The sequence below is a fragment of the Drosophila erecta genome, unplaced genomic scaffold (genome assembly GCF_003286155.1).
Source record: "Drosophila erecta strain 14021-0224.00,06,07 unplaced genomic scaffold, DereRS2 tig00000092-arrow-pilon, whole genome shotgun sequence".
Lineage (NCBI taxonomy): Eukaryota > Metazoa > Arthropoda > Insecta > Diptera > Drosophilidae > Drosophila > Drosophila erecta.
In genome coordinates, this window is record NW_020825207.1 from 3,925,086 (window position 1) to 3,945,367 (window position 20,282).

At 41.3% G+C, this 20,282-nt stretch overlaps 2 protein-coding genes across 2 annotated transcripts; both read right to left on the reverse strand.

Annotated features, from left to right (window-relative positions):
• Positions 1-3,634: 3,634 nt before the first annotated feature.
• LOC6547256 (probable cytochrome P450 12d1 proximal, mitochondrial) lies at positions 3,635-5,528 on the reverse strand. The gene is made up of 4 exons (XM_001976106.3): positions 5,363-5,528; positions 4,977-5,302; positions 4,802-4,918; positions 3,635-4,742 (listed from the first exon to the last, which is right to left on the reverse strand). Exons 1-4 carry the CDS (start codon positions 5,462-5,464, stop codon positions 3,722-3,724), a joined length of 1,566 nt encoding a protein of 521 aa, XP_001976142.3. The 5' UTR covers positions 5,465-5,528; the 3' UTR covers positions 3,635-3,721.
• Positions 5,529-6,039: 511 nt separating this feature from the next.
• LOC6547255 (probable cytochrome P450 12d1 distal, mitochondrial) lies at positions 6,040-7,888 on the reverse strand. The gene is made up of 4 exons (XM_001976105.3): positions 7,760-7,888; positions 7,359-7,696; positions 7,177-7,293; positions 6,040-7,122 (listed from the first exon to the last, which is right to left on the reverse strand). Exons 1-4 carry the CDS (start codon positions 7,853-7,855, stop codon positions 6,102-6,104), a joined length of 1,572 nt encoding a protein of 523 aa, XP_001976141.2. The 5' UTR covers positions 7,856-7,888; the 3' UTR covers positions 6,040-6,101.
• Positions 7,889-20,282: the final 12,394 nt, after the last annotated feature.

Genomic DNA, 20,282 nt, shown 5'->3' on the forward strand with positions numbered 1-20,282 from the left:
GACAACTTTTCTCGCTCCTCGCCGATGGGAATAAATGATCTCAGCGTAATGACGATTTTTAGCAGCCAGTAAGCTTGTTGATGCTGTGCCGATGACGTTGCGAACTCGCTCTTTCTCGCTCTCGCCGGCCCACTCGCTCTCTCTTTCCCACACTCTCTCGGCCATTTTGCGGAAGTTTCAACTCACCGCAAAACGCTCCAAAATGAGCAGCCAAATTGCGAGTTCCTTCCTTAATTGCGCACTCGTATCGTTTATATACTCGTATTTGTGTTCCCTTCCCTACCGCATTTTCTCTTTGGCCATATAACAGTTTTCTCTTATACTGGCGCTTCGGTTTATAGCACGCACTTTCCCAGTGACGTCACGAGGCTTTCCCAACGCTTTTTCCATAGAATCAGTTGTTGTTTGGGCTGCACAAGCCGGCAATGTAAACAAAACATAAAATATATGAATGGGTGAGTGAGTTGCGCGGGTGTCTGGGTTGTTGGACTGCTTCGGATGAGTGGGTGTTTTGGTTGGAAATTGGGTGGAAATTGGGTGACCCCGTTGCACTGGTGTTGGTGCAAATTCGGCAATGCGTGTGCGCTGCGCCTGATGAATGAAAACTTCGAGTGGCCGCGTGGAAAGCGGGAAAACATCTGAGCGTCAGCTGAACGGACATATGTTTCAAATTATGCCTGTAGAAGCAGGAAATGGTTTTGAATACTAAATGAATAAGCCCGGAAAATGTTCAAACTTTAAAGTATAGAGTATTTAAAAGCCACTTCATATACTAAACTAAACTAAAACTAAACTCACATGATACTATTCTTTGAAGTAGTAGTACTTATCACATTTAGTTTGCTTGCAATGTGAATTACTGAAAAAAAATATTCATCGTACTTGAAACATTACTTTTAATTGTTCAATAAGCTTGGTTCTTACATCGACCTGTTTGATTCAAATGATGACTTCATCAATTCCTTGATAAATTGAGCTAAGCATTTGCTGTACTGTTGTATTAAATTACAGTACCCAAGTCAATCAGGCAATTTTCAAATTGTTTTGGAACACCAGCCGCTTCTTGAACTCTTTTTTCGTTTTTAATTTGAATGAAATCAATGTGAAACCAATCCATGCTCTGAAAACATAGAGTGTCCTGTATTAAATTCAGCCTTGCAGACAAATGCAAAAACCATCGACAGGCCGTGTCAGAAAACACACGAAAATCGAGTGTAGCCCCAGAGCAATCGCATTTTAATTTGAATTCTTTCTGGTGAGGCTCATACAAATGCCCCCATGCGATGTGCACGACCAAAAAATGAACTTAAGTTTCGGCCAAGAATCTTGTTGAAGAATTTCTATTTGAGCATTTGTCATGTCTTCGCCTTAGTCTATAAAATATATTGTCGGCGGATGGGGACGCGGGGTGTGTGCAAATATGCGAAAGCTAAATGTCAGAGTCAACCCTTTCGAGCCATTCTGCCTGCTTTTTTTTCCTTTTTTAGCTGGCTTTTCTGGCCGGTGTTGCCGCCTTCGCCCCTTTTTCGGGTGGAAAGGAAAGTTTTTATCTTAAGCTGCGCTGACAGGCAGCAAAGCGGCAGGCGAAGCAACACAAGTACAAGCCGGACAAAGGGGGCCGGGGAAGGGTGAAGGGGGGGCCGAACGGAAAATGGAAAATGGGAAATGGGAAATGGAAAATGGAGAGTGGCGGGGGAGAGCCGAGGCGGGGGGCAATGGCAAACGTCAAGTTATAGAAAATGCTAGTGCCTGCACAATAAGAAAAGTGTCAGCCGAATTGCTAATCAATGGGTTGATGCTCAGTAGCCTCAAAAAAAAATATAAGGAACATTCAATTAATAATTTCTAAAGCAACGAGAGTATTACAAATAATTAATAAATCGTTCATAGTGTTTTTAAAATGAAAGTGCCATTTTGTATCTTTACAAAAGCATCTGAGCTGGAGAAAGATACATTCAACTCGCCTTTTTGTTCGAGTGCAGAAAAGGGGAATGGAACTGGTCTCAGAGGGAGAAAAAATTAAAGGACATGCTGAACGCATTCCTTGGGACACGGGCTGACAGTGAGTGATTTGACCATACCCTCATTTGCGTGCAGCAAGGACCAAGATCCGAGCTCTGGGTTCCGGGATTCCGGGTTCCGGGGTTCCGGGGTTCCTTGTTCCGAGATCCAGGCACCAATGGATTAATGTGCAAGGATGCGACTCGTCAGGCAGGCCAAGAAAATTACGCCGAGCTACGCAATGGGCCCGCTCATGCCACCCACCACCCCAGTGAACCTAACCCAAGCCAGCCCCACCCACTTTCCTTTTGGAAATCTGATGATGAGCGCCAACTGCTGCGGGCGGGCGACTCAAAATGGGAGTGACTCATTTACGCGCTGCACTCGAGTTTCAGCCGGCAGCCGACGAAGGAAAAGCGCCGCTCCGAGAACTTTTCCAAGCTATTTCTGCGCCCAAATGACAGCGAAATGTAATAATGAAAAACTTTTTCTTTGTCAACTTGATGAGTATGAAATTTTTCACAAAAAAAAAAAAGAAAGAAAAAGATTAAATAAAATAAAAGACGAGCAGAAAAGGAAAGGGTTGGACCGGGTTTTGTGGGCCAGCTAGAAATATGAAACGTCAGGACTGGTCCTTGGTTGGCCTTCGAGATTAGTTATGGCAAAGGAATTTCCAAGCGAAGGCGCACGCAAATGATTGCATGCCGCATTACGCATACGCCCGGTGGTGCGTGGCTCGTTTTAAAATTGAATTTTAATGTACAGCAGACACAAAAGCGCCAGTCTCTGGCACTGGCTGTTATAAGCCAGGTTTCCCCAGCCAGAACCCAAAAAACACACGCACACATGTTCTGCATTTTTACTTTGTACTGGACGAGGAGCCACGGTCCATCATCTCCACCATTTTGCTGCACCGCATCGAGGATTGCGGAATTCATAAGCTATGTGCGTTTGCTACAAAAGTGGAATTTTCGCCACGCCAAAGGATGCCCGCTCACAGGCTTCCAGCTCCCAGCTCACAGCTCCCAGTTGCCAGTTGTTTCCTAGATCCCGGGCATGCCATTAACCCACTCGCAAAAAGCGCAAAATCGCTTAAATTATTGTTGCAAGCTGCCAGTGCCAAGTAGCAGGCACAACAACAGCCAAAGCAGCAACGAGAGCAGGAGGCTGGTGGCAGGTGGCAGGTGGCAGGAGGCAGGTGGCAAGAGGCACAGGGCAAACCACCTGAGCTTTTGGCCGCGCTTTGCTTTGAGTGCCAGTTAGCATAACTCCGCAGGCCGCAGGCGAATATGTCTGCTTTTGCCGCTTTGCTACTCCTGCTGTTGGGTGCTGCTCCTGATTTTGCCGTTGCCATTAGAAATATTTCTGCGCGGCAAAGGACATCCTCTCACCAGCCTGCCAGGCTGCGAGCTCCAAGCGGTGGAGCAGAGCCGGCTGAAAGTGGCTTTGGTGGGTGCTAGCTATTGCCTAAATAGGAAAATGTGGGGGAAAACAAGAAAAATAATCACAGCCACTACTCTGTGCTTTGTTGCTTTAAAAGCTCAAATTTAAGCAATTTAGGGATGCCACAACAAAGCCCAATCTTATCTAACGTCTTACACAACATTTTGCTTATCAAAACAGTGGAGCTCACCTGGAGCTCATCGGACAAAACACATTTATTGTAATCAAAAATCGTAACTATAAGGAACACAAGTAAGGGTCATGGATAAGCAGCGAATCATTGCTCGACGTCCGTGAATTTGAAGGGGAACGCAATGGCCGGTTCCATGACGAACATGGTCTTGAATGGCCGGCTGGCATCGCGGTTGAACTCCACGTGGAAGTTGCGAATCAACTTGGCCACGGTGCTCTCCATTTCCAGGTCCACCACTCGCTTGCCAATGCACATGCGTGGTCCAAAGCCGAAGGGCACGAAGGTGAAGGGGCTGACCTGCATCTTCTTGCCGGTCTCCGGATCCCTGAGCCAGCGTTCCGGCAGAAACTCATCTGGTCGCGGATAGTATTTGGCTTCCTTCATGAGCACATTTGAGCCCAGCAGCACTGTCGTTCCCTTGGGCACCCTGTAACCCGAAAGTATGACATCATTGTGGCACGTTCTCATCGTGCCCAGGCCATTGGGATAGTATCGCAGCGTCTCCTTGATCACAGCCCGCAGGTATGGCATATCCTTCATGCTCTCCTCGTTGAGCAGCGCATCCTTGGTGGGCATGATTTGCAAGAGCTCCTCCCGCAGCTTCGCCTGCTTATCCGGATGTTTCGAGAGACAGAGTAAAACAGCCGAAAGGAGTGTGGCTGTGGCATCCACACCAGCGAAAAGTATGTCCAGACCCATGATCACCGCCACCTTGGGATCGATCTCCATTAATCGCTGTAGCATGCTGTTAGTATTTATTTCTTCGCCCGCTTGACGACGCTTCTCCAGTGCATCCTGATTTTCCTTCAGCAGTTTCTGGGCCACGTTCAAGCTGTCGTTCAGGGTTCGCTTCATTTTCCTGTAGGTGGGCGTTGATATAATCTTCCACATGGAGGGCTGGAAGTCCAGCTCAAATGTGAGCCGGAAGATGTCTCTGGAGGTTTGGAAGAGCGTTAATGCATCGGCATTATCGCGGTTTTTTCTAATCAGACCCATTTGCCGATCGAAAGCCACCAGGCCGAGTAGCTCGAAGACCACCCGGCTTATTTCATCCGAGAAGTCCTCGGGAACTTCCAGAGTTTTCGGATCGCGGATTTCCTTAATGCTAAAATGGATTAAAATGGATTTTAGTCAAATGAAACGCTTTAAAAGCCAATTTCTTACCGCTCTATGAACTCATTATTGATATTCGACAGGGGCTCATAGTACATTCTCAAGCCCCTGGGTTGCATGAAGATTGGATTCAGTGCTGATCGTAGTTTACCCCAAGCCTCGCCTTGGCTGAAATATCAAACTATTTGCTACCTTGCAACCAATTAACCACAGCTGTTGTACTCACGAAGCCACCAGTCCTTGGACCTCACTGTAGACGTCTGGTCGAACATGTTTGCGGAAATATATAATGGAGTCCAGACCATCGCGATGTGGCCAGATACCCTCGTTGCGGAACACCATCTCGATGTCCTTTGTGCTGAAAGTGGTGACCCAATCCTTGCGGCCAAACATTCCCGGCATTATATAGATATCTCCATAGCGCTTTCGCATGGCAGCGGTGTATTCCGTGAGCGATGCATTTGCGAATTCACCACCAGGCATGAAAGACCTCATAAATTTGAATTTGTTGGGGCGCGGAATCTGCTCGTAGCTCTTGTACTCCTCGGATACCTATAAATGTATGTTATTATTATGATCAATCTACTTCAACTGGATGTTCTGTGTACTAACGCCAGATTTAGCTGCATCTGGTGCTAAAGCGGAGGCTGATCTTAGAGATCGAATGGGGCCTACGAAAAGCGCCACCGATCGCGCGCTGCTCAATGTATTCATTCTATTCCTCCTGGTGATCGACTGGCACTAAAAGTGGTTCCACCTTGGAGTGCGTTCTTATAGAATGGCTTATCTCTGAAACGTAAAAAAGAGAGCAGAGCGAATAGAAGGAATGCTTCAAAAAGCAAAACTCACAAACCAAAACAAAAGCCAGCAAACAAAGCATGAGTTTCAGTTTCTTATCAACTAAACGTTATAATCACCGTGAATCGCCTACCGCTCTCAGCTGAAAAAATAAACAAACGTAATTGACCAGCTAAAAAACCGGTTTGGAGCATTTAAACTTAGAATACCCCTCAGAGAAAATTTTAAAAATTGAGTATTACAGCGGACAAACTTCTGCTTACAAATGTTGAAAAACAACTGAGAAAAAGAGGTTCATATTTCTCCTTCGCAGTGCCACAAGCAAGGTAATGGGTACCAGATACTTCCCATATCTGAGAAACTGGTATCTGACAGTCGAGTAATTCGACTCTTACTACCTTTTCGTTTTGACTCTACTGTTGTGCTGAAGATAGCTCATTCGTGTGATCTAATTTAATAATAAAGTCTCAATTCTAAAAAATGTTTTCTTTATTTTATTTTCTTTGTTTTATTTAGCTTATATGTAATAAGTGTATGAGGCTTTCAGAGCAAGTTATTGATCGACATCAGTGAACTTGAACTTGAATGGAATGGCAGGCTCCATAAAAACAAAAGTCTTATAGGGTCGACTGGCGTCGTAGTTGAACTCCACCTGGAAGTTCCTTATCAACTTGGCAATGCTCGTCTCGATTTCCAAGTCCACCAATCGCTTGCCAATGCACATGCGAGGGCCAAAACCGAAGGGCAGATAGCTGAATGCACTGATGGGGGTCTTCTTGCCTGTCTGCGGATCTCGTAGCCAGCGTTCTGGCAGGAACTTATCAGCTTGTGGATAATACGCATGGTCATGTAAAAGGACATTGAAGCCCAGAGCTACTTCGCTGCCCTTGGGCACTTGGTATCCAGAGAGGGTGATGTCAGTGGGACAAGTGCGTAGGGTTCCAAATCCATTGGGATAGCAACGCAGAGCCTCCTTGATCACTGCGCGCAAATAGGGCATATCCTTCATGGTCTCATCATTGAGAAGGGTGTCCTTGGTGGGCATAATCTTCAGGAGTTCCTCTCTCAGTTTCGCCTGCTTGTCGGGATTCTTAGCCAGGCAAAGGAGCACAGCTGACAGCAGATTGGACGTGGCATCCACACCGGCGAACAAGACGTCCAAGCTCATAATCACCGCCATTTTTGGATCCACCTCCATCATCCGCTGCAGCATGCTGTTCCTATTTACCTGTTCGCCAGCCTGGCGCCGCTTTTCCAGGGAGTCTTCGGTGTCCTTTATCATTTTCTGCGACAGTAATAGGCTGTCATCGAGAAGACGCATCATCTTCCTATAAGTTGGAGTGGAGACTACTCTCCACATGGACGGCTTCACATCCAGCTCAAAGACATATCTAAACACCTGCTTCGTGTACCGGAACATAGTTAGGGCATCTGGATTGTCTCGATTGCGACGGATCAAGCCCATTGGGCGATCAAAGGCCACCAAGCCAAGGGAATCGAAGACCAGCCGGTTTATTTCCTCCATGAAGTCATCTGGCACTTCCAGAGTTCTAGCATCTCGAATTTCCTTAATTCTAAAGAACAAGTAAGACCCAGTTCTACTTTGAGATATATTTTCCACATCTTACCGCTCAATGAAGTCGTTGTTTATGTTGGAAAGCGGTTCGTAATAGGCTTTCAAGCCCTTGGGTTGCATGAAAATTGGATTGACGGCTGATCGCAACTTGCCCCACGACGCTGCTTGCCTTAAAATGTAGTTTGCACATTAAATTACGCTCTTGAAATATGTATATATTTTTGTGCAACTCACGCGGATATCAGACCCACACTTTCTCCATACACATCTGGTCTTAAATGAGTGCGGAAATATGTGATCGAGGGAAAGAACTCCCTTTCCGGCCAATTTCCCTCGTTGCGGAACACAGTCTCGATGTCCTTTGTACTGAAAGTGGTGACCCAGTCCTTGCGGCCAAACATGCCGGGCATTATGAAGATGTCACCATAACGACTCCTCATCGCTGCTGCATAATCGAAGACTGAGGCATCGTGGAATTCGCCACCCGGCATAAATGCCCTGGCAAACTCCAGTTTACTGGGACGTGGGATGTCCTTATAGGGCTTCGCCTCCAGGACAACACCATCGACTACCTTAAAGAGCAGATAACAATTGTTAGCGGATAATCCGATTTTGGTGACACTATTTCGACTCACATTGGCTAAAAGCCGTGCCTGGCCAGAAGCAGTCCTCACAAACTTAATCGATTCATTTGTAAAGAAAGCGCGCTGTGCATTCTGCAAAATACTCATTGTTAATTTAATTAGCTGCTTGCCTTAATTAACAACTGAGCTGGGAAGATTGTTCACCTAAGTTTATATAGCCTCGCCTTATCTTTTCAGAGAGAGAAAAGCAGCCCGAGAGGAAAAGCAAAACGATTCTCAAACCCACAGCAAAAAAGTAATTATCGCACTTGAAAAACTGCAATACAGCATGACTCTTGAAAATTGTGCCTATCACTGTGCTAGAAAGCGAAATTAATGCTGTGAGCCAGAAAAGCTTGATACGGCAAATGCTATAACGCATTATTATACAAAATAAATATTTGATTTTTCATAGGCCTATCGGCTCAGTGTAAGAACTAGCTTTAAAAAAGTTTTAGCTTGTTTCACAGCAACATAGCTTACCTCGGCTTTTCATTCGGCAACAGCCCTTGATCTCAGCTGATTAAAGCACATCTTTAAGATACATGTATTACCAAGAGAGAGCTGAAACTCTTAGCATCTCAAGACTTGGCCAAGAAGTGCTGTGCTCTGCTGTGGTGCCCAAAACAAATTACGCCAGCCAAATGCAATCCAAGAAGAGGCTGTAAATCTTGGCGGCATTGTTGTGCTATAGCTGCGTCAGATCCCGTATCCTTTAGTCCTTTTGGCCTCCCATGTGCATAATCAGTGCACTCAGGCATTGCACAAAAGACGCAGCGCAGAACAGAACCCAGTTATGTTCAAGTGTCACCAAGGCTGGCCGCAACTGTCGGCAATAACAAACCCACTGTCGAGTCGAGTTGAGTTGGCTCCGAGGATGAGGATGAGGATGTGGATGAGACTGCTACTGAGGAGGCATTGGTACGTGGGCAATCCCCCGATGCCCATTTTCCTGCTCTGCTTTTGACGCCAGGAGACGTGTTGCTGCGGCTCCATTTTGTACCTGCTCCCGACGTACATGACTGCCATCTCTGGGCCACCGTTCCTCCCCTTTCATTGCTTCTGAGTGCGTGTGGTCTCCGGTTGCAGTTGGAGTTGCAGTTGCTCATTTTGCGAGCCATCCTCGCCACATGGCCACATGGCCTAAGCCAGCTGCCAACTGGCATCTGCCGCCCGACATATCTCTTGAATTCATTGCTGAATTCAGACTTTGGCTTCTTCAGCTTCAGCCTTCCCAGTCCTTTGTTTCAGTGCCTGGTGAAAGGTTTTTAAATTTCGACTGGAGCACCCTTGAAGCTGCCTTTGGCAAGTGGCACAACATCCTGCCACGGCGCCCATTCCCACTTAGCTGCTGGAATTTCTCACGTGTGCCGAGCGTCTTTTGAAGACCGGGTTCTGAACGCATCAAGCGCAACGACTTGAAGTGTTTATATTCCATGCCGACAACTTTATCCACGCCAAAGATGCACTGAGCGAAACGAGGGAGAAATTAAAATCGAAAGAATGGTTAAATGAAAACTAAGAACTATCTGTAAAGATTCAGTTTCAGCCATCTAGTTCTAGAAATCTATATACACTTAAGGTAATAAATGAAATAAATTAAAATTGACAGCATGTCCGAAATTCGTCTGTCTACGTTAGTTTTCGCTCCGTGTACTTGCAACAGTAATGGCAACAGTAGCAAAATCCCTGGCAGCAACATCAAGAACCGCAGAAGCTGGAGCGCAGCACACAGTTGCCTTGTTTATGGTAATTACTTCACAAATCCTGCAACTTTTTAATTAACTTAATTTGCTTGGAATGCAACAACCTGCTAGGCAGCACAACAAAATGCTCCACAAAAATGAAACTGCATTTTATGTGTCCTTAATCCTCCTGCCTGTTGGCCGTTGGCCGTTTGGCCGTTGGCCGTTGGCCGTTGGTCATCAAATCAAGTGATTGCCCGGCACACACGAGTGGCACCTAAGACTCGGCTGGACATGTGGTTAACGCTGTTTTTCCATGTCATGTCACCCAGCTGACAACGCTCCGTGTTCGGATGCGGTTTGTGGGCGGATAGATGGTCGGGTGGAGCCTTCAAATGCACACTTGCTCCACGCACATTGTCAAAATTCGTCACTTGGCCAGCACTCATATGCATGCAGCGGATGGTGTGCTGCCTCCCCCATCTTTCCAATCCTGCCAGCCTGCCACCTTGCCACCTAACACCTGGCCTAATGAGCTGTCAGCAACCATGGCTGCTACCAACTCGGCAAAGCAACCACAAGATTTTGCAGACACTTCTGGCCAGCACACAGACAACTGGGCGTTTGTGTACAAGTGGTTGGCCGATGGTGTGCGTGTGCCTCAACATGTCTTGATTGCCAAAAACTAAGCGTTATACCAAATATTGCAGCTGCTGCAAACAGAACACACCCACAACGAAACGGAGCTCTTGACCATTTCTGTTTATGGACTGCTAACTAATTTAGCAAAATGGATTTTCTGGCATCGATATGGCCATCTTGTCTGTGGTTCCTTTGAGCCGCCGGCCGGAGTGGCATACCTCTAAATGTTTCTGGCGCATTCTCTACAAATCTGCTTTCAAATTTAGAAATATATTTTATCTAAAACTTTTTTTATTTTTCTGATGTTATAATGTTGTACAAATTCAAAAATATTCAAAAATGTCCCAAGGCTGAAGTTCTAAACTCCATAACTCAACTAATCTTAATCGGATTTTGAAGTGGCATACCTCTAAATGTTTCTGGAGCAATTCTCTAAAATTCTGCATTCAAATTTAGAATTTTATTTTTTTTTCATTTTTTTGTAATTTTTTTGTCATTTTTCCGATGTGATGATGTTGTGGAAACTCAAAAATGCCTCAAGGCTGAAGTTCTGAAGTCCATAACTCAACTAATCTTAGTCGGAATTTGAAGTGGCATACCTCTAAATGTTTCTGGAGCAATTCTCTAAAAATCTGCATTCAAATTTAGAATTTTATTTTTTTTTCATTTTTTTGTAATTTTTTTGTCATTTTTCCGATGTGATGATGTTGTGGAAACTCAAAAATGCCTCAAGGCTGAAGTTCTGAAGTCCATAACTCAACTAATCTTAGTTGGATTTTGAAGTGGCATACCTCTAAATGTTTCTGGAGCAATTCTCTAAAAGTCTGCATTCAAATTTAGAATTTTTTTTTTTTCCATTTTTTTATCATTTTTCTGATGTGATGATGTTGTGGAAACTCAAAAATGCCTCAAGGCTAAAGTGCTAAAGTCCATAACTCAACTAATCTTAGTCGGAATTTGAAGTGGCATACCTCTAAATGTTTCTGGAGCAATTCTCTAAAAATCTGCATTCAAATTTAGAATTTTATTTTTTTTTCATTTATTTGTAATTTTTTTGTCATTTTTCCGATGTGATGATGTTGTGGAAACTCAAAAATGCCTCAAGGCTGAAGTTCTGAAGTCCATAACTCAACTAATCTTAGTTGGATTTTGAAGTGGCATACCTCTAAATGTTTCTGGAGCAATTCTCTAAAAGTCTGCATTCAAATTTAGAATTTTTTTTTTTTTCCATTTTTTTATCATTTTTCTGATGTGATGATGTTGTGGAATCTCAAAAATGCCTCAAGGCTAAAGTGCTAAAGTCCATAACTCAACTAATCTTAGTCGGAATTTGAAGTGGCATACCTCTAAATGTTTCTGGAGCAATTCTCTAAAAATCTGCATTCAAATTTAGAATTTTATTTTTTTTTCATATTTTTGTCATTTTTCTGATGTGATGATGTTGTGGAAACTCAAAAATGCCTCAAGGCTGAAGTGCTAAAGTCCATAACTCAACTAATCTTAGTCGGAATTTGAATTGGCATACCTCTAAATGTTTCTGGAGCAATTCTCTAAAAATCTGCATTCAAATTTAGAATTTTATTTTTTTTTCATTTTTTTGTCATTTTTCTGATGTGACGATGTTGTGGAAACTCAAAAATGCCTCAAGGCTAAAGTGCTAAAGTCCATAACTCAACTAATCTTAGTCGGAATTTGAAGTGGCATACCTCTAAATGTTTCTGGAGCAATTCTCTAAAAGTCTGCATTCAAATTTAAAATTTTATTTTTTTTTCATTTTTTTGTAATTTTTTTGTCATTTTTCCGATGTGATGATGTTGTGGAAACTCAAAAATGCCTTAGGGCTGAAGTTCTGAAGTCCATAACTCAACTAATCTTAGTCGGATTTTGAAGTGGCATACCTCTAAATGTTTCTGGAGCAATTCTCTAAAAGTCTGCATTCAAATTTAGAATTAATTTTTTTTCTCCATTTTTTTATCATTTTTCTGATGTGATGCTGTTGTGGAAACTCAAAAATGCCTCAAGGCTGAAGTTCTGAAGTCCATAACTCAACTAATCTTAGTCGGAATTTGAAGTGGCATACCTCTAAATGTTTCTGGAGCAATTCTCTAAAAATCTGCATTCAAATTTAGAATTTTATTTTTTTTTCATTTTTTTGTCATTTTTCTGATGTGATGATGTTGTGGAAACTCAAAAATGCCTCAAGGCTAAAGTGCTAAAGTCCATAACTCAACTAATCTTAGTCGGAATTTGAAGTGGCATACCTCTAAATGTTTCTGGAGCAATTCTCTAAAAATCTGCATTCAAATTTAGAATTTTATTTTTTTTCCATTTTTTTGTAATTTTTCTGATGTGATGATGTTGTGGAAACTCAAAAATGCCTCAAGGCTAAAGTGCTAAAGTCCATAACTCAACTAATCTTAGTCGGAATTTGAAGTGGCATACCTCTAAATGTTTCTGGAGCAATTCTCTAAAAATCTGCATTCAAATTTAGAATTTTATTTTTTTTCCATTTTTTTGTCATTTTTCTGATGTGATGATGTTGTGGAAACTCAAAAATGCCTCAAGGCTGAAGTGCTAAAGTCCATAACTCAACTAATCTTAGTCGGAATTTGAAGTGGCATACCTCTAAATGTTTCTGGAGCAATTCTCTAAAAATCTGCATTCAAATTTAGAATTTTATTTTTTTTTCCATTTTTTTGTAATTTTTTGTCATTTTTCTGATGTGATGATGTTGTGGAAACTCAAAAATGCCTCAAGGCTGAAGTGCTAAAGTCCATAACTCAACTAATCTTAGTCGGAATTTGAAGTGGCATACCTCTAAATGTTTCTGGAGCAATTCTCTAAAAATCTGCATTCAAATTTAGAATTTTATTTTTTTTTCATTTTTTTGTCATTTTTCTGATGTGACGATGTTGTGGAAACTCAAAAATGCCTCAAGGCTAAAGTGCTAAAGTCCATAACTCAACTAATCTTAGTCGGAATTTGAAGTGGCATACCTCTAAATGTTTCTGGAGCAATTCTCTAAAAGTCTGCATTCAAATTTAAAATTTTATTTTTTTTTCATTTTTTTGTAATTTTTTTGTCATTTTTCTGATGTGATGATGTTGTGGAAACTCAAAAATGCCTTAGGGCTGAAGTTCTGAAGTCCATAACTCAACTAATCTTAGTCGGATTTTGAAGTGGCATACCTCTAAATGTTTCTGGAGCAATTCTCTAAAAATCTGCATTCAAATTTAGAATTTTATTTTTTTTTCATTTTTTTGTCATTTTTCTGATGTGATGATGTTGTGGAAACTCAAAAATGCCTCAAGGCTAAAGTGCTAAAGTCCATAACTCAACTAATCTTAGTCGGAATTTGAAGTGGCATACCTCTAAATGTTTCTGGAGCAATTCTCTAAAAATCTGCATTCAAATTTAGAATTTTATTTTTTTTTCATTTTTTTGTCATTTTTCTGATGTGATGATGTTGTGGAAACTCAAAAATGCCTCAAGGCTAAAGTGCTAAAGTCCATAACTCAACTAATCTTAGTCGGAATTTGAAGTGGCATACCTCTTAATGTTTCTGGAGCAATTCTCTATAAATCTGCATTCAAATTTAGAATTTTATTTTTTTTTCATTTTTTTGTCATTTTTCTGATGTGATGATGTTGTGGAAACTCAAAAATGCCTCAAGGCTAAAGTGCTAAAGTCCATAACTCAACTAATCTTAGTCGGAATTTGAAGTGGCATACCTCTAAATGTTTCTGGAGCAATTCTCTAAAAATCTGCATTCAAATTTAGAATTTTATTTTTTTTCCATTTTTTTGTCATTTTTCTGATGTGATGATGTTGTGGAAACTCAAAAATGCCTCAAGGCTGAAGTGCTAAAGTCCATAACTCAACTAATCTTAGTCGGAATTTGAAGTGGCATACCTCTAAATGTTTCTGGAGCAATTCTCTAAAAATCTGCATTCAAATTTAGAATTTTATTTTTTTTTCATTTTTTTGTCATTTTTCTGATGTGACGATGTTGTGGAAACTCAAAAATGCCTCAAGGCTAAAGTGCTAAAGTCCATAACTCAACTAATCTTAGTCGGAATTTGAAGTGGCATACCTCTAAATGTTTCTGGAGCAATTCTCTAAAAGTCTGCATTCAAATTTAAAATTTTATTTTTTTTTCATTTTTTTGTAATTTTTTTGTCATTTTTCCGATGTGATGATGTTGTGGAAACTCAAAAATGCCTTAGGGCTGAAGTTCTGAAGTCCATAACTCAACTAATCTTAGTCGGATTTTGAAGTGGCATACCTCTAAATGTTTCTGGAGCAATTCTCTAAAAGTCTGCATTCAAATTTAGAATTAATTTTTTTTCTCCATTTTTTTATCATTTTTCTGATGTGATGATGTTGTGGAAACTCAAAAATGCCTCAAGGCTGAAGTTCTGAAGTCCATAACTCAACTAATCTTAGTCGGAATTTGAAGTGGCATACCTCTAAATGTTTCTGGAGCAATTCTCTACAAATCTGCATTCAAATTTAGAATTTTATTTTTTTTTCATTTTTTTGTCATTTTTCTGATGTGATGATGTTGTGGAAACTCAAAAATGCCTCAAGGCTAAAGTGCTAAAGTCCATAACTCAACTAATCTTAGTCGGAATTTGAAGTGGCATACCTCTAAATGTTTCTGGAGCAATTCTCTAAAAATCTGCATTCAAATTTAGAATTTTATTTTTTTTTCATTTTTTTGTCATTTTTCTGATGTGATGATGTTGTGGAAACTCAAAAATGCCTCAAGGCTAAAGTGCTAAAGTCCATAACTCAACTAATCTTAGTCGGAATTTGAAGTGGCATACCTCTAAATGTTTCTGGAGCAATTCTCTAAAAGTCTGCATTCAAATTTAGAATTTTATTTTTTTTTTATTTTTTTGTAATTTTTTTGTCATTTTTCCGATGTGATGATGTTGTGGAAACTCAAAAATGCCTCAAGGCTAAAGTTCTAAAGTCCATAACTCAACTAATCTTAGTCGGAATTTGAAGTGGCATACCTCTAAATGTTTCTGGAGCTATTCTCTAAAAATCTGCATTCAAATTTAGAATTTTATTTTTTTTTAATATATTTTGTCATTTTTTTGATGTGATGATGTTCTTAGGTCTCGATGGATACAGATACTGATTCTCTAAAGCACTTTGGTTTATTTCTTGCATACTTTTCACACCCTTTTACTTAGGACTCCCTTTGGTTGATGAACCCTAATCAAAATTGGTGGCGCTTGACAGAGTTTTCGATATGAAACTTTGAAACCCGTTCCATATCGGACTCACTAAACCGCTAAATGGCCGCCGGGTAATCTAGGCCCTTTGGCACATTGTTTGTTTGATTGACCGCGACTAATTAATAAATTGTGGCAGTTTCGACAGTGTTTAACTTGGCTGGCCGGCAAAAAAAAAGAAGAAAAAATGCCATGCCCGCATAGTTGACTTCACGCACACCCCTGGCATTTTGTTGATTAAATTATAATAAGCGATGGCAGCTCTTTGGAGCGCTTAACCCTCCGCTTCTTGCCGAATTAACCCAAAAACCCACCCATATAAGTCAACAATTACAATTATGCTGCTTTGATGACCGTATGACCAGCACACATTAATTTATAATTTGTTCAAATTATAATTGCCGGCCATAACTGCAACAACGCACGCCAGTGGCATTTGGGGCATTAACACTAACACCCTGGGGACATGACTAAGCCCCTGACACAGCATACGAAACAAGCTGCCCAGAGTGGGGGCCACACGAATTTAACCTCTTCAATTGACCGGAGCTGCAAGCTGGGAGCTGGGAGCTGGCAGCTGGTAGCTGGGGGAGGTGGCTTAAGTGGGGGATTGTTTGTCTGTTGACCTTCATGACGTCGTCGACAGCGGCAAACAGCCAGACAGCCAACCAGATACGTATGCACACACCCATCTGGCGATTGCACTCAAGGGTTGCACTCTCGCTCGGCTGTCAGTCAGTGCTCATCGGGGATTTTCCAGCTGCCCGCATACCCTGTAATCGAATCAATTCCACGCATCGCAGCAGATCGCTGAGAACATTCTCGATTGAAGAGGAGTCCCTTTTTCGTAATTACCCAATGCTTGGGTGATAAAAGACACTGCATTAAAATACCCCAAAAATTTGACACAACGAACATGTATTTTTATTAACAAGCGAATCTTTCAAATTCTGATCACTATGTTATGTATTTGGTTCCTTGCAAATTAATGTTTATATATTGATATATTCTAGTACTATAAACGTATTTAGGACAAGAACATGTTTATATATAATAAAAGCAGCTTTGGAAGGTCATATCATATAGTAGTACGATGCAAACTAGACCAGGTATCAGTTAGTTGAAAGACTGCGTGATCGTTTAATTAACAGGAGATGACGCATTCGATCTAAATTGAATTATTTACTCGCTTTTTATGAATGAATCGCTCGTAAATGATTCAGCCAGCAGTTGGAATACGAGTGTGAGTGTCGCAAACATAGTGCTAGAATATATATTTTTGGTTCATTCAGTAAATGATTATTTATGGGCCAGATGAAGGCGGCTTCTGCCAGTGAGTTCCGGTTAAAAGCCACACTTCAGCAAGCCGAGCTCATTAATTTTTTTTTTAGAAACGACCCCGGTTACCCCTTCTGAATTTGATGCCTGAGGTGGAGTTCAAATGGCAACCGGGCTGAAGATTTCTCAATTGTCGCTGTGGCGCCCAGAGGGTATGACAATTTAATTAATTAACGACACAGAACTCACTTTCGAGCATGTGGTGGTGGGCTGGAAAATGCTGCAAATGTAAGGAAGTAAAGGCAACCTAGGAGACACACATTGACTTGGCCCCATTGGCCCCAGTGGCCCCTGCTTATTATTCGGCAACCGAAAAAGCCACAAACTGGATGTGAGGCAGCCACTTCTGTTGCTTCTCCAGTGGTACCCACCCGTTCCGCGCGATGGCGTGGTGGTGGTGATGGTGGTGGTTTCATCAATCATGGGAAGCAGAAGAAACCTCGCCCGCAGGCGCCTAACCCTTCGATGAACTCATTGAACCCGAATATCACATTCTATGGGGGCCCCTGCCTAATTGCATTATTTGCTATATTAAAGTCAAATTAACGTGGCAACATCACAAGGACCAATACAGATAGAATTATAGAAGTATGGAAGTATGGAGGTATGGAGGTAGGGAGGTAGGGAGGTAGAGCCACTTCTGAAACTCAGCTGGTGAATGTTTAATGGGCATTTGGCTTTGATGTTTGCTGGCTATCGCATTTCCCATTTCGCCATTTAAAGCAATTTGCATTTATGTTTTCTAAAATGTAGCCATGCAGCAGCAAATAGAGTTATTACATGAAGTGGCCGTTTCGTTTCTGGGAATGGAATCCATTGCTCTGGTCGAAAAATTCTATTTCATAAGCGTTGCATGCCTCAAATTTTACAGCAAATAAACATTCCGCATCGCCGCATCCAAATCTATATGTATCTGTTTTACCACTGTGTGTGTGTGTTTGTGTTTGTGGCCATTTCCTCTTGTGTTTTTGTTTTTGTGTTTGTTTTTGCATATCTGCATCCGAACAAAGTGCTGCTCTCGGTTATGTGCCACAACAATTTCGTTGTTTTTTGTTTGGCTTGACATAAATTACAGCGACAGCACGCAAAACTTCAGCACGCATATTTTCCAGCTACAGAGTTTTTCAGCTCTCGGCTATTCGGGGCACAGGATGCCGAAACGCAGGCCACAGGACCCCGGGCCTTTCATTGACATTCCCACCGCACTCGGAGCACAACACCCGCCTGGTATACATTTTTGTCAAATTTTGTCAGTTTTTAAACCGAAACATATTTCTGCTTGCCAGCCCGACATGCCATAGTTATGCTAATGCAATACATCGGGTCGACAGTGGGCGAGAAAGTGGCTGCGTTGTCACCTCTGGTTCCCAACGAAATGTGTCATAGATTCAGCAAACAAACTATGGCAGCAGTGACTTCAATATGCCACAGCAATGGCAAAGGGGTAACTTGGCCAAAAACATGTGGAAAACAAACATCAAAGCCGCATTAAAGCGAACTGCGAGGATATCTTGGTAGGCATACATTTCCCCATTAATAAAACATTTGAAAAGAAACAGGATATACACATAGCTCATTGATAACAAGAACTTCTAAAGAGCATGCAGTATGTACCTTTCATATTGATTAAAATAAAATATGGTATATGTATTTAATAAAAATGAGTTTAAAATGTCCATGAAGCAAATTTCCTCCTTGTGTACTTCATGCGCAATAGACACTAGCAAACGTGTAAACATCAATTTGCGATTTAATAATATAGTGATGCCAAGGAAAGGGGCAGTAGTGGCAAGAAACACAGCATACTTATTTGGGTCACTCACGCACACACAAATGTTTTGCCTGTTTGCCTGTTCTTGTCTGGGCACAGATTGCCGAACAAGTTGGGGTGAAGTGGAGGCCAGGACCAAGGACTAGACGGCAGTTTGGTAAACAAGTCGGACACAGCTATATTTAGGTGTCCGGCGCGGCGTGGTCATAAACCCATGGAGAAACAATAAAGTGGACAATGGAATTGCATAATTTGGGCCAAGCGAACGGGCCAAAGTCAAAGCCGAAGAGATGGATTTAGGCCAAGTCGCGTATTGCTGCACAATACACATCTTTACGGCTCGACTCCGCCGCTTTTCCCCAGTGAACAACAGCCTTTCGGGGGGAAACAAACGTGCGCGGCACTTGCAATCCACATGAATGACTCTTTCAGCCTGCGGGCGCAAATTTTTGGGGCGGATTGGTATGCTGTGTAAGTCGCTTTTTTATGACCTCTGGCCCCACAGAAATGTGCGTAAGATATGCGTGGATGGCGCGGAGGTCAGGGGCTGAAGTGTCGTCGGGTGTAAATCATATTTACAGTGGTACTCTAATTGAATTAGGTCTTCCCCCAGCTGCTGCGAAACAGCGCGCGTGAATAAAAGGGAATTTAATTGTATGATATGTATCGAAGCATATTCGACTCTTTAGCCGCAGATGCTCGGATCCAAAAAAACATTGTGTTTCTGATGCCTTTACCACGATTCAATTTTCCACACACTTCTTACTTCTTTTGTCTGGAAACTGTTGAGAAAATATAAACACAAGAGGGTTAATCGACTATCAGAAACCTGTTGGTCAACTAAAGCGAAGGGGAAATTGAAAATTTGTTTGCGCATATCAGGGTAAATTGTCTAAAAATACAATGTAATTATCTTGAAATTAAATCTTGAAAAATTTAACCTTAACATTTTAATTGATTTCGTTTTTTAAACCATAACCTGCAGCAATCTTTAATGGAAGATATGAACCATATGCGAAATTAAAATTTCAAACTATATTTTATAGATATAGATTTATTTAAATATTATTTCAGACATAAACACATATTTCGTAACAATTTTACACAAAGTGCCGGGTTTTAATAACTTTACAGGGTGCAACTATGATTTTCCGTTATATATTAGAGCAAGGCGTTCTGAAAATTCTAAAACTAAATTTATAGCATAACGAAACTAAACAGGTAAAAAAGTTAACAGTGGAATATCAAGTTTGCTCACAGGCAAACCGCCATCTAGCATATTTTATTCGTAACTATAAATCGTACTGTGTAAATTACGTAAATTAGGCTAAACGAAGCGTCGTTCATGTAAAAATGTTGTTTCTACTTTGACCTGCGTACTAAAGTTGCATCATTCGCCGATAGGTGTCGCACCAAATGTAAAGAGCAACAGTCTGGCAACACCGGTTTTCTTACTACACAGTGGGCGCGAAAAATAATTTTACGTTAAAATAGATATATACTATGAAAAAAAAGAGTAATTAAAAAAGTAGTTAGCAAAAGAGTTAACTTTTGTTCGTTGATGAAAACATATACATATGCCTGTGTATATGTATATGTAGTTGTTAACTAGAATGTAGATTTTCGAGTGGAAATGTATGGAAAATATACCAATCTAAGAAAAATGTTAGTGCCATTTTTTCAATGGAGGCACTACTGCTTAAGGTCAGGCGACTTTATATTTAAATTGATATATTAAAAATATGGTTTATACATTTATGGAAAGATTTACAAAAGCTTTCAACTTTTCTAATGCAATAAAAAAGTTAATGAAATAATTTAGATATTCCAATTGCTTTCCGAAAGAAACTTGA